The sequence below is a fragment of the Gekko japonicus genome, unplaced genomic scaffold (assembly GCF_001447785.1).
Source record: "Gekko japonicus isolate JY-2015 unplaced genomic scaffold, Gekko_japonicus_V1.1 scaffold669, whole genome shotgun sequence".
Classification (NCBI taxonomy): Eukaryota; Metazoa; Chordata; class Lepidosauria; order Squamata; family Gekkonidae; genus Gekko; species Gekko japonicus.
In genome coordinates, this window is record NW_015167073.1 from 741,155 (window position 1) to 756,071 (window position 14,917).

Consider the following 14,917-nt stretch of genomic DNA (forward strand, 5'->3'; position numbering starts at 1 on the left):
TTGCAATTTCTTGCTTTCGAACTGCTAGGTTGGCAGGAGCTGGAACTAGAGACGGGAGCTCACTCCGTCTTGCGGCACCCGGGTCTCGAACTGCTGAACTACCGACCTTCCACAGCCTGCAGTTCACCGTCTTAACCACTTGAGCCACCGCAGCTCCCCACTGATCTTACCAGCCACCTGATCCAATTTCGGCTCTGCATCTGGGCTCTGAGTGGCCCCTCCTAACGGCTGCCCCCCTTTTTTCCCTGTAAGTAGCCCTCCTTGAGGAGATTTTGTTCCATTTGTCTGAAGAAGTGTGCTTTGCACGTGGGAGTTTATACTTTGAATAGAACTTTGTCTGTCTTCAAGGTGCCACTGGACTCAAACTTGGTCTTACCTTCTCTTCCAGACCACCTGAAAACATGCTTGGCGTTGCACTCTTCCCAGAAAGAATGGGGGGGGGAGCAGGATTGGGAAGCGGCACACTGAAGAGTGGGAGAGGATGACTGGAGCAGGATCAGACCACAACGCCATGAGGATGCTCCACAAAGTATTGCTGTTTGGTCGCTAAAGTGGGAAATAAGCCCCGGTGTGGAAGCAGACCAATTATCCAAAGCGATGAAAGTGTGACGGGATATGAATGCCGTTAAGCATGGGCAAGATCCCTCTCTTAGGGCACCCATTACAGGCCTACCACACCTTCTAGTAAGTGGAAGGAAAGAGGCAGCCACTTTTGCAAAATGTACCTCCAAGTGCGAATAGCCATCCCTTCTTCCTTGCGCTCGGGGAGACCTTCTGCCCAAATAGAATCACTTACTGTTCACCAGCAAGGTTTACCACTGGAAATGTGCTGACCTGAACGGTTAAGTTGCGCGCACTTAAAAGCATTTTGCATGTGATTTTCAGGAACAGGGCCTATGCCAAGCGAAGGTCGACTGGCACGCCATACTCCTCCTGCAATATTCTTATTCTGGAGAGCCGTAGAGGGGAGGGGAGCAGCGGGAGAGGAGGCAGGGGATCCCCTCAAGGACAGCTAATGAAGCGAGACAGCTTTTTACTTGTCTTTTGCATTCTGCTGCATTTCAACGTTTTTAATGCAAACCTCAAGGGTAGAAAATAGATTTAAAAATTTCAAAACCCAGATTTTTACTGCTTAATGGAAACATTTATGAGACCCCAGGAGTCCTGTTTGTGCCTCGGCTCACTGTCATGCATTCCCCCCCCCTCCTCAATCCCATCCAGACATGCAGAGACTCAAGAGCTGTGCTGCCCGGCCTCCAAACCACCCACATCAGCATGGGAGGCCCCCTGGCGTTTCTGCTCCACGTGGGAGAAAAGGCCCCTCTCTCTCCTCCGGCCTTACTCTCCAAGAGGTGGATAAGCCAGAAGATTGAAGGTGAGGCTAAATACTTTTGTAAGCAAATTAGAGGCAGGGGCTTTGCCCCCAAGCAACAGCCAGAAGGATTACTGCTGAGCCCTACCCAACAAGCTCCAGGCATGAAATCCAGGCACCTGCCTGGGCTGGATTTATAGCCTGCCCTCTTCCCCTCCACAACTAAAGGGTACAATAAACTGAGTGAGATGTCTTTTCTCATACTGTCTGCATGGAAGGGAATAGAACTGCGGGCGGTTACATACAGGAAAGGCCACAGAGGCATGGGGGCCCAAAGATTTCCAGGTGAGGTATAGGAGCCCATGTTTTTTAAAAAAGAAAGAAATCAAAACTCAGCTATCAGAAAATGCCAGTTCTAATATAGGAAACACCATATGAGGCTTCTCTGAATTATGCTCTAAAAGGTAAAGGTAAAGGTTCCCTTGCTCAAAAGCCAGTCGAGTCCGACTCTAGGGTTGCAGTGCTCATCTCCGTTTCAAAGCCGAAGAGCCAGCGCTGTCCGAAGACGTTTCCGTGGTCATGTGGCCGGCATGACTAAACACCGAGGCGCACGGAATGCTGTTACCTTCCCACCGATGCAGTACCTATTTATCTACTTGCAATTTCTTGCTTTCGAACTGCTAGGTTGGCAGGAGCTGGAACTAGAGACGGGAGCTCACTCCGTCATGCGGCACACTCGGGTCTCGAACTGCTGAACTACTGACCTTCCACAGCCTGCAGTTCAGTGTCTTAACCACTTGAGCCACCGCAGCTCCTTAATTGTGCTCTAGCCAAATGCTTTTGCTGACTCTGCATCTCTAGGGGACTCTTGTCTCTGCACTTCTGCACATCAAAGATTATTAAACAATTGACTGTCCCAGGCTTCAGGGAAGGGAACCGGAGAGAACTTTGACCATTTCAAAGATTGCCGGCTCACTTTCAAGTCCCAAGACCCTCTGATTTGCCTCCTAAAATGTGTGAAAAGGGAGTTGAGGTGGATTACTACGGTACCAGCAGGCCTCTACACAACAGCACAGCATTCCTTGGTATTCTGATATAATGTCGGGCAGAATTCGGCAACATCTTTGTTCTACGAAGGAGAGGACTGTGAATACAGTCTACCTCTACATAACATAGAGAGCAAAATAATTGATGGTGAAGGTGAACGTTTCAGCAATCTAGCACGTGCAGAAGTCTACAGTAGAAGTCACATCCTCTGGAACAGTCTTGCAAATAAACAGCTCACACAAATTACTACTTGTGTACGTCTTGTCCAGTGGCAACTGAAAGCCAGAAAGGGGCTTTCAAGAAAAGTGAGATGCAGAGGTGGTTTGCCAGCGCCTTCCTCTGCAGTCATTCTTGTTGGTCTCCCATCCAACAACTGACACTGCTTAGCTTCTGAGATGTGATTGGGCTACGCCATGCCGCCTTCCCTCCCACAGAAATGACTAGGCTCACAAAAATACGTGCTAGCTGCCCTTAAAAATATCTATGCCTGTCATTTGTGACTTGAGAGGAGGAAAGGGGAGACCCGCTTTTGCAAAGTTTTCCTGCCTTGCTTGTAGGGGTGTGCATTCAACAATAGCTGAACAGAAAAAATACCTTGTCGGTATTTTTGGGGTATCAAATAAGCCGAGTACAGATCAGAGATCTGTGTTTGGCTACTGGTATAGCTGAACCCAAAAAAGCCGATATCATTTGGCTTTTTTTCAGGTTCATTTTGCTATACTAAAAAAAGGCAAACCTAACAGCCTGAGCCGCCAGTCAGCTGTTGGGTCTAAATGCTTTTCTTTCCCTCCCCGAGATTGGGGAGGGAAAGAAAGGCATTTTAAACATGCCTGGGTTCCTTGCCCTATCTTCTCCAGGTGCCACACAGCCACAGGGCACCTGGAGAAGATCAGGCAGGGAACCCAGGTGTATTTGCATGCATGCCCTTTGCTTCCCCAGCTAGGCCGCGGCAGCGGGTTGGCTGGGAAAGCAAAGGGTAGGCATGCAGACATGCCCCTTTTTTTCCCTGAGCCTCTCCGCTTTTGCAGAGAAACTTGGGGGGCATGTTTAAATGCCTTTCTTTCCCTTCTTGAGGTCGGGAAGGCCTTTTAAACATGGCTGGGCTCCCTGCCTGCCCTTCTCCAGCTATCCCATGTTAGCTAGAGAAGGGAAGGCAGAGAGAGGAGGCTTTCCCTTGTCAATTTAATTCACAACTGACTGGCGGAGAGTGAAATTGGCAGGGAAATGGTTGGGGCTACCAGAGGGAAAGAAGGCCTTTTAACATGCCTCCTTTCCCTTTGGTGGTGTATAACAGAAGCGAATATATTCGGGAATACCGAAAATTTCCCCAATCCAAATACTTTACCAGTATTGGACTGGGGAAATTCAGCATTTACCAATATTTTTCGGGTTTGATTTACCCAAAGCCGAAAAATACTGGCATTTATTTTTTTATATTTTTTTTGCACACTCCTACTTGCTTGCCTGGAGATGGCTGCATGTGTGTTCTTAGTAGAGGATGATGGCATGAATTCTTGGTGCCTGGGGGGCAACAATGGGAGGGCTTCTGGAGTTCTGGCCCTGCTCATGGACCCCCTGATGGCACATGGTTTTTGGCCACTGTGTGACACAGAGTGTTGGACTGGATGGGCTATTGGCTTCTCTTACGTTCTTCAGAATTTTATTTACTTCACTGAACAACACAAACACACAGAACCCGTCACCCATCACCAACACAGCTGTAGGTAACAAAGACACAAATATACTCTCACACACGCACCTCTGAGAGTCTTAACAGTGGACAACAAGCATGGAAACACACACCACAGACATGCAAGAGTCCTCTGCAATACTGTACCTAAGAGCTGATACTGTTCCCCTGTGATGGAGGTTTGACTCACATCTGAAAAATAAAAAAAGATGGGAAATAAAATGAATTGCAAAATAAAGAGAAAATGAGAAGAGAAAGGGATCGACCAGGTTTCCTTTCCACCCCACCCCCCACCCCCGAGGAACCTTGCCTCGAAAATGGCTTTCCTCTCCCCACAAAGCGCCTGGAGAAGATCAGGCAGGGTACCCAGGCATATTTGCATGCCTGCCCTTTGCTTCCCCAGCTAGGCCGCGGTGGCGGGTTGGCTGGGAAAGCAAAGGGTAGGCATGCAGACATGCCCCCTTCCTTCCCTGAGCCTCTCCACTTTTGCAGAGAAACTTGGAGGGGCATGTTTAAATGCCTTTCCTTCCCGAGGTCGGGGAGGGAAAGAAAGGCATTTTAAACATGGCTGGGCTCCCTGCCTGCCCTTCTCCAGCTATCCCATGTCAGCTAGAGAAGGGAAGGCAGAGAGAGGAGGCTTTCCCTTGTCAATTTAATTCACAACTGACTGGCGGAGAGTGAAATTGGCAGGGAAATGGTTGGAATAAATAAATAAATAAATAACATGCCTCCTTTCCCTTTGGTGGTGTATAACAGAAGCGAATATATTCGGGAATACTGAATATTTCCCCAATCCAAATACTTTACTAGTATTGAACTGGGGAAATTCAGTATTTACCAATATTTTTCGGGTCTGATTTACCCAAAGCCAAAAAATACCAGCATTATTATTTTTTTGCACACCCCTACTTGCTTGCCTGGAGACAAGCTTTATCCCAGAAAGTGGCTATCTACATCCATGGCCACATGTGTGTTCTCAGCAGAGGATGGTGGCATGAATTCTTGGTGCCTGGGGGGCAACAATTGGAGGGCTTCTGGAGTTCTGGCCCTGCTCATGGACCCCCTGATGGCACATGGTTTTTGGCCACTGTGTGACACAGAGTGTTGGACTGGATGGGCTATTGGCTTCTCTTACGTTCGTCTGAATTTTATTTACTTCACTGAACAACACAAACACACAGAACCCGTCACCCATCACCAACACAGCTGTAGGTAACAAAGACACAAATATACTCTCACACACGCACCTCTGAGAGTCTTAACAGTGGACAACAAGCATGGAAACACACACCACAGACATGCAAGAGTCCTCTGCAATACTGTACCTAAGAGCTGATACTGTTCCCCTGTGATGGAGGTTTGACTCACATCTGAAAAATAAAAAAAAGATGGGAAATAAAATGAATTGCAAAATAAAGAGAAAATGAGAAGAGAAAGGGATCGACCAGGTTTCCTTTCCACCCCACCCCCCACCCCCGAGGAACCTTGCCTCGAAAATGGCTTTCCTCTCCCCACAACCACATCAGCAAAGAAAAAGGAACAGCAGAAAAAGATAATGGACCCTTTGGTGCATATTCAAAACCAAAAATAGCCGTAATGATGGGGGGAAAGAGCTGAGAATATTGAGAGGTCCTTTCATGCACTATTTATGCCCACTCCCTCCCAAAAAGGGTGGGAAACAATCAATAATCCAACTACAGAGAGGATGGGTTGTTTTGCAGGCTCTAATGAGGTAGGCTACTAGAAGAACTGGATATTGCTCCTTCTTTTCTTTCCCCATAGGCACAAACTGTTGCTATGAAGAATGCAAACTTTTTTTTAAGATATATTTTTTTATCTTTTCGAAAACAAAGTAAAGATGTGAAGGGGATACAGAAATGAAAAAATGGGTTGCATATCACAATTATGTATATCAAAAATAATTATGTAATGCAGGATGCATGAAACAAAAAGCATTTTCTACCCAACATCCCCTTCATTATAATTTTTAAAACACTATATATAAAGTACAATAATATTTAGTTCTGGTGGGGTACATTTATATTCAACATTTTGGATTTCAAATTTAAAACTCATTCTCATTCTGCTGCTACATTTCAATACATTTGTATACAATTTTTTGAACTACTTCTCACTCTAAATTTGTCTCCTGCTTGTATAATACACACTCCATCTCTTCTCAGATTTCATGACTGATCTGTTTTTCAGATAAATTGTTAATTTTTCCATTACTGCATATTCAGGGAGTTTATTTTCGCATTCTTCTAGGTGGAGGCATTTTGCTGCATCAATAATTCTAGCCACTGTCACCATGAATTTTGGTAATTTATTAGACAGAATACCCAATAACATATTCTTAGCTTCCATAGGGATTTTAAATTTTAATATGTTCTGCATGTTTCCATGTATTTCTTTCTTTATTTATTTCCTTCCTTCTTTTTTTTGCTTTTTTACAAGTCCACTACATATGAAAAAAGTTCCATCTGTGTCTTGGCATTTCCAGCATTTTCCATTGTAGCTTTTGCCTGCTTTCTCAATGTCCTTTAAGGTCATATACCATCTAAAAACATTTTGTGCCAATTTTCTCTTAATGACTGGCTGGCTATAAACTTGATTTCTTTTTCCCATAGGTGTTCCCATTGATCCATAGATATAAATTCTGCATCCATTTGAACATATATTTTTTCACTTGTTCTTCTGTTTCTAGCTGAAGTATCTTGTAAGTCCATCATAAGTATTGTCAAAGGTACTGTCTTTGTTTTAGAAATTTATTTTTTTTTCAGCACCTCTTCCATTTCTAACATGTCTAATTGGTTTTTTAGTTGTCTGATCTCTGCTAACATGTCTTACTGAGATTTTTTAAATGTTCTTGTTCAAATCTCTGGATTTTTTCTGCTATTCTCTTGGTGTGTTCTGATTTTTCTTGTTTCTTTTTCACGGCAGCTGCTAAGAAGATTCCTCTGATAAAATCTTTGCTTGCTTCCCAAATTGTAGCCGAGGACATTCCTTCTGCATTACTTAAAAAAAAATATTCCAGATCTTTTTTACACTTGCTTGCCACATCATTTTGTCCATTTAGTCTCCATCTTCCTCTTAGTTTTCTGTTCCATACTTCCATGGGATTACGGTCGGCAAATATCTTCAGTTGAATCTCTGCTTTGTCTAGATTTATTGTTAGGTTTTTTGATATCTAGCACATGTCTGTTCTTGAGTATGTTTGATGTCTATCGGAGAAGAAAGTAAAGTCTCTGCCCTTTGGGTGCTTAATCCTCCAAGCAACTTCTAATTCTAGCACTTCCAAATATTGGAATATGTTTTGGGGTAATTTCCCACATTTAAAATTCCTGGATCTAGTACTCCATTCATGTCTCCAAAAACCATTATATCTTCATCTTGAAATTCTAGCATAGCATAGTTTGGAAAAAATTCCCCCCAAAATCAACTTTAGCATTGTTTGGTGCATAAATTGTTGCTAACATACACACTTTACCTCCCGAGAGTCTCATTTTTAGGATTAGATACCTTCCTTCTGGGTCTTTTAATTCTTCTAATACTTCTAATTGTGGATTGTTTATATAAATTTCTACTCCACACCTTTTGTTTTGAGCTGAAGCAAGATATAGTTTACCTAATTTATTATTAATTAAAATATGTTTGTGTTTCTTCTTTCTATGAGTTTCTTGTAAGCACAATACATCTGCGTTTTGCTTTTTAAGTTGGTTAAACGTTTCTGAACGTTTTGTGGGAGAGTTCAGTCCATTAATGTTTACTGGTACTATTTTTAATTTATCAGTTTTGTCCCGATGTTGATGCCACTGCCATTTCTACTTCTGAGCTCTTAGCTAAAATTTGCTTTGAGTTGCTTGAAAATTTTCCTTTAGTTCCTCTTTTTAGATACTCCGCTTGCAGTTCTTCAACCAGTAGCCTGGCTTGTTCTTTTGTTTCAATTACTTTCTTTCATTTTGGTAAATATACCTCTATTCCAAATGGTATTGTTCCAGCAGTACTTTATTTATTTTGCAAAATCTGTCTCAGAAAGTCCAAACCTTTCATCTTCTTTAATACAGAAAGATGTAAACTTCTTCTTGACATATTCACCACTTCTGAATTGTGCTGGTCTTGACTGGTTTAAGAGGCACACTATTTTAATCTTGTGTTACCCAATGAAACTGATCAGCGGTAGATCCGTGACCAACAAAAGAAAGTCGTTCTTCACACAATTAACTTACGTAACACATCATTGCCAGACCATGTGATGCTGGCTGCTGACTCAGACATCTTTATGAGGAGGAGATGAGACAAATTCATAACAGACAGGTCTGTACGTGGCTGCTCGCCATGAAGTCAGAATAGAATGTCCATGTCCAGAGGCAGCACACCTCTGAGCCAGGGGTACCCAACATGATTCCTGTGGGCACCATGACACCCACCAACACCTTTCTCAGCACCTACCAAGTGTTTGTAGAAAGTGGGCAGGGCCAGATGGGGCTTGTGCCAAACACAGCTTCTGACTGGCTGTGACAGATTACACAATGTCCCGTTAAGCAGAACTTCTGCCTTAAATGTTAAAGAGTTATTATGACAGTTATGTATAACTTCTATTCTCTCCCCCTCCTGTGGAGGCCATTTTGTGGCTGCACCCATCACCCCCCGTCAGAATTCCAAAAGGTACCCACAGGCTCAAAAAGGTTGGGGATCCTTGCTCTGAACATCAGATCCTGGGAAGGCAACAATGGACAAAGGCTGATGCCCAAGTCCTGCTTGTGTTTTCCCCAGATCCATCTGCCTCATCACTATGGAAAACAGGATTGTGGACTAGGCAGAGCTCTGGTCTGATCCAACAGAGCTACTGCTACATGCATTAGTATGGCTTTGACAGCGACATTTCTCCTTAACCGTGACTGTCAGTGATACTGGGGGGCCAACAGAATAATTCCCTCCTTCCTTCAGTTTAAGTCTCCAGATATGATCCCCTTGGGAACTTTGTGGTATGCCACAGTGTCTCCATTCTCTACTGATCTGCCTGGCACTGGAATAAAGCAAACTTCGTTTTGGCTCAGCTACACCTTGTAAGGCTGCCTAGGACAAAAACACAAGACCCTCAGGCCCAGAAGTGGATCACCAAAACTATTTGAATTTATTATGATTTTTAAAAAACACCATTTATACCAAGCTGCTCCAAAGCTTGAGATGGCTCCCAGCAAAACAAAACAAGAAGCTCGATAACACGGAAGCTAACACAGCAGATCCTACAGAACAGGCTGGCTATGCTTCCACCTCCTGATCTCTACCAAGCAGTGAGTAGCAGCACCTACAACAAACTGTGGCTCCTGAGTCACCTTCAAGGGGAGCCACATGTGGTAGTCAATCCTAAAGGTTACAGACGCACGGGTAAGCACAAGACCCCTCTTCTTCAGAAAGGGGTAACGCTTATGTAACAGACGACGTTTACAGAAAGTACTTGTGACCATTGCTGCCTCCTGTGTATCCTAGAGTAATGTAGAATTCACAAGAATCTCTACGCTAACTAGGAGGAATTTCAGACAGACGATATAATCCGGAAGAGGAACGGTTCCCTTACGGTTTCTGGTCTGTCATTTCAGACATAACCATTTTAGAACCGGTTCCCTATCGGAATATATTTGTAATTTCACACACAAACGCTTCTGTCCCATTTAGGAAATGGGGCTGAAGTGTTTTACCTGTCAACTGCTTCCAAGTAGTCTTCAGTTTCCTCTCCCGGTTCCGATGTGCTTTTTCCAGCAGTTTTTCGCCTGCGCGGGCAATTTCCAGATGTTGTCATTGTTTTTTGAACATTCGTTTTATAGCTCTATAACGGTATAACGTTATAATGCAACAGCGGTATATCAACCCCATTGGAATGCCTGGAGTGTTGTGTTATAGTGCTATAGCGCTCTAAAGCAAACGTTTTTTTAAAAAGCTGGAGATTGCCTTCGCAGGCAAAAAATGGCGGGGAAAAAGCAGTGCAGTCTGAAAGGGCAAACCGCTTCAGATCCAGCTCTTTACCGGAAGGGGAAAGCTATGTGTGAAATGGCAGCCCTATACCGATTTACTCCATGACGGATCAAAAACGGCCTCAAAACGGGTTAAAAAGGGTAATGTGAAATTCCCTTAGATTAAGGAGGGAAGCTTCCACAGCAACTGTAACAGGAAGGACTTCCCTCCTTAAAGCACAAGACAATCTACCGGCATTATTTTTTTTTTACCTTGTAGATTTTCAGTTTTAGACTGTTTAACCTCATTGCTTGACTATAGCCAGAAAACCCTGGATTATTCCTAGGTGCTTAGTTAATGAAATACAGAGCTGGGAGTCATCAGCATACAGAAGTTAAGCAGCATTTGAAATTTTAAAATAAACCAAAAACCTTAGCTCTGTGGAATACTCAGGAAGCTGAACTAACACTAATAACAACACACTAACAGTGCAATCCTACGCAGGCAGAGTTGCTCCAGTCTAAGGCTATTTATGACTAGAATAACTCTGCATTAGAATGTGCCGGAGTGTGTTCCAACCACCAAGAAAAGAACCAAGCAAGAGTCAAATCCAACAGCCCTGCCAATTTTCAAGCCGGTTTAATAGAATTACATGGTTCACTGTGTCAAAAAGCGGCTGAGTAGTCCGAAAATATCAGCAGGGAAGAGCTCCAACTGCCAACTTCAGACACAGATCGTCCAACATGGATGGTAATGTAGTCTCCGTCCCATGACAGTGTTGCAAGTTTGATTTGAACTGATGAAGCATTTAGCTGTGCCTGCAGCTGATCCGCTACCACATGTTCAACTACTTTCCCCAGAAAGAAGAACCGAGACTGGTCTAAAGTTGGCTAAGCCACCCCTGCATAAAGAGTTATCTTATCTCCTGGGATCAGGCAGATGGCCATCTCCCTTAATGGTGAAGAGACCTTTTGAGGAATTGAGAAACAGACTATTTCGCCCAGCAGGTCTCTTTCTTCCACTCAACCGGCCTGAACAAGCTAAGACTGCCAGGCTATATGGTACTAATAAAGATACAGTTTGGTAACACATTGGTCTCACAGGGTCGAGGGATTTAGAGTTAACATCTGAGGGAAAGTTACAGCAAGCTGTGTTTGTGAAACAGCTTGTGGGTGGGTTAGATGATGACAATGAAAAGCAGGGGAGAGACAAGAAGTGGTTCTTCCTAGGTCAGTATACCTTAGGGAAGGATAACAGGCATCCGTCATCTAGGATGGATGAAAAAAAATGGTATCTGAATGTTACTTGGTCAGTATACATTAGGGAAGGATAACAGGCATCCGTCATCTAGGATGGATGGAAAAAAATGGTATCTGAATGTTACTTGGTCAGTATACCTTAGGGAAGGATAACAGGCATCCGTCATCTAGGATGGATGGGAAAAAATGGTATCTGAATGTTGCTTGGTCAGTATACCTTAGGGAAGGATAACAGGCATCTGTCATCTAGGATGGATGAAAAAAAAATGGTATCTGGATGTTGCTTGGCAGAAAGAAGAGTTGGCAAAGCAGTTTGGGATGCGGTACAACAATGATCTATTCATGTATTTGGGGGGGATGCAAATCATTTTCTGCTGCCATTTGCAAATCAGCTGGAAATGTTTAAGGATGAAGAGCGCAGGAGCTTCCTCTGTAGAGAGGCCTGTCAGCTCCACCTGTGGCTAGCTTTTACCTATCTGGTAAAGGCTTTTTTAATGTCAAAAAGTCTTTTGGTAATCTGTGTGTGCTGTTGGGGGGCTCAGTGGCCCATTGATACTACTACCGTGTATGTGACTGCTGTCATTTTCCTTTGGCTTTCAGCCAATCACTATTTATATGTCTGAGTCCAGTGGTACCTTTAAGACCAACAAAGTTTAATTCTGGGTATAAGCTTTCATGGGCATGCCCACAAAAGCTTATACCCAGAATTAAACTTTGTTGGTCTTAAAGGTGCCACTGGACTCAAACGTTACAGCTTCAGACCAACACGGTTACCCACCCAAAACTATTTATATGTGTTTGCTTCACCGCATTTTATGATTATTTTTATGCTCCCCCCTACTGAGAGCCTGGATTAGGCCCAGAACAGGAGAGGAATACTCTGTGGGAAAGCCAATGACAGAAATGCCTACTGATTAAATGAGGTGGAGGGAAACTTCAGGTGTTTTCTTCAAAGCGCAAAGGCCCACGGGTCAAGAATGAGTTTCATGTCATTAATGCCCTGAGCTGTAAAGGTGTTTATTATACTTCCGCAGAACAGTTGAGGGGTTGCGATGGCTCAAGTGGTTAAGATGCTGAACTGCAGACCGGAAGGTCGGTAGTTCAGCAGTTTGAGACCCGAGTGTGCCGCATGACGAGTGAGCTCCCATCTCTGGTCCCAGCTCCTGCCAACCTAGCAGTTCGAAAGCAGGAAATTGCAAGTAGATAAATAGGTACCACTTCGGTGGGAAGGTAACAGCGTTCCGTGAGCCTCAGCATTTAGTCATGCCAGCCACACGATCATGGAAATGTCTTCGGTCGGCACTGGCTCTTCGGCTTGGAAACGGAGATGAGCACCGCAACCCTAGAGTCGGATTCAACTGGCTTTCGAACAAGGGAAACCTTGACCTTTACCTTTAGAGCAGTTGAGAGCAGTGAAGATGCGGCTATAGACCAGTGAGAGGAATCATGTCTATCACAACAACCAAGTCTGGAAAGGAAAAGGAGAGCATACGAGGACACCAGAACAGACAAGTCCTTTTTTTGGGGGGGGGAGAGGAGCTAGACCTGTCGATGCGAGACCAAGCACAGATGCTGCACTCTCAGTCACCATTCTATTCTCACTGCCGCCAGCCCCCTAATCTTGGCAGATTCCCTTGCCCCACTGGCATGCTTTGGCTTCCAGCCACCTAGATTCAGCGGAAGCAGCCCTTTGTCTGCCGAGCCGGTCCCAATGCACAACACAGAAGAGAGCATTGTTCCCGGTTCATTGTCTGGACGCAGGGATTCAAACGGCCTAGAATGAATGGGGATTTTGAGAGAGACTGCAGGGATTTGGGCATTTCCGGCCGGGAAGGGTGTTGCACACATGACATCTCGGTTTGACCTGAAGTGGGTTTCTGTTCCAGCTTGCCCGCAGTAGGGCTAACAATCGACTTGTTAGAGAACGTGGCATTTCAGAGGAACAGAGGAAAGGGTTGGGTCTAAGGTTGTCACGCTAAGGGTATACAGATGCATGACTCATCCTGAGAGCTGGTGTTCAGAGGCTTGTTGTTGTTCTTTGGGTACTATTCTGAGGATAAGGCAATAGGTCCGGATTAAAGCAGCTTTCTGTAGCAGTTTTAATGTTCACTGTTCAAAAGACTCTCGGCTCCATACAACACCCTGCGTAACAAGGATTCAGCGACCCTGAACAAATCTGAAGCACTTCTTTAACTACAGTCATTTAGTATGTATATCCCACCTTTCTGTTCAGGGAAAGCACTCAGGATGGCCAACAATATAAAACACAGAACCTAGAATATAAAGCTAGATATTGTTAATACGTGCTTATGTGTAGAAAGACCATTGTAATCAGTGTTGATCACAGGGATCAGAGAACTAGTAGGTGGTGACTATTCAGGATTACTAACATCTGGCACAAGAGAGCAGACTGAGAATACATGTTTACTAAACGTAACTGAATTTTACTTGGAAAAGGTTTTAGGGCACCCACAGGCGCTGAGAAAGTTAGTTGCCCAAGATTGTCCAGAGAGTCAATAATAATAATAATAATAATAACAACAATAACAATAACAACAATAATAATATATTTCAATGTATTAATCGCTCAATCCTGCAGAGCTGCTGGCTCTGAGCGATTTACAGTTACACATTGACGAGGGACTAACAATGATTCATAGGGGGTAAGGGAGGACAACATATAAATCTTATAAGTCGCACACGTTTGCTGCCGACGGGGATTTTTTGTTCAGCTGTAGGCTCAGACGTGTTCCAGACGGCAATCACTTGGCTTGTCTTGATGACGTCAGATTTTCCAGGACTGCTTTTTGAGTCGCAGTGCCGCACTGCCACCGCCTGGCTGGATTGGCCCATCGCGGGCTTCTTAATGCCGAAGAGATCTTTTCCAGGCTTCCGAGCTTCCGTTTCGCCGGCTAACACCTCCCCCACCGGAGAATTGTATTTTTGGATACTACAGAATATTTCCTGAGGAAGATCCAATTTTGAAGTGGGCATTGAATGCAGCACTCCCAAGAGGACCCTGACAACACACACTGTACGTGCTTCATTTACTCCACTCCCGTGCTCATTACACAACTGTTATAACCAATGCTCCCTCTAAGATGTGGAGTCTTGTGAGCAAAAATTCTACTTTGTGAGCTACTGGCATTAAGGTTGTGAGCGAGCAATTTTGGCTACCGCATAAATTAGTTTGCTCTGGAGCCCTCCTTTCAGAGCTAAGACAAAAATGTGTGAGCCGGAGGCTAAAACACCGTGAGTTTAGATTAGATTAGATTAGATTAGAACTAGATAAACATATGGAGCAGAAGTCCATCAGTGGCTATTAGCCACAAGGTATAGATAAGAACTCTCAGTCTGGGGCAAAATGATCTGTATTCTTGGTGCTTGGGGGGGGGGGGAAGGCAACAGTGGGGGGGCTTCTAGTGTCCTGGCCCCACTGCTGGACCTCCTGATGGCACCTGGTATTTTTGGTCACTGTGTGACAACAGAGTGTTGGACTGGATGGGCCATTGGCCTGACCCAACATTGGCTTCTCTAATGTTCTCTTATGACCTAGCTCATACTAACTCAGCTTAGAGGGAACACTGGTTATAACCTACCTACAGCTCTTGAAACAGAGACAGTTACAAATTTAGGAAAAAATCCACCTCTTTC

At 44.3% G+C, this 14,917-nt stretch overlaps 1 protein-coding gene across 1 annotated transcript in view; it reads right to left on the minus strand.

Annotated features, from left to right (window-relative positions):
- SLC12A6 (solute carrier family 12 (potassium/chloride transporter), member 6) overlaps positions 1 to 14,917 on the minus strand; it is a 68,383-nt gene that overhangs the window by 31,409 nt on the left and 22,057 nt on the right. Inside the window, exon 2 of the mRNA XM_015412745.1 lies at positions 5,375 to 5,419. Coding sequence (XP_015268231.1) covers positions 5,375 to 5,419 — 45 coding nt within the window. The remainder of the gene's footprint in view (positions 1 to 5,374; positions 5,420 to 14,917) is intronic.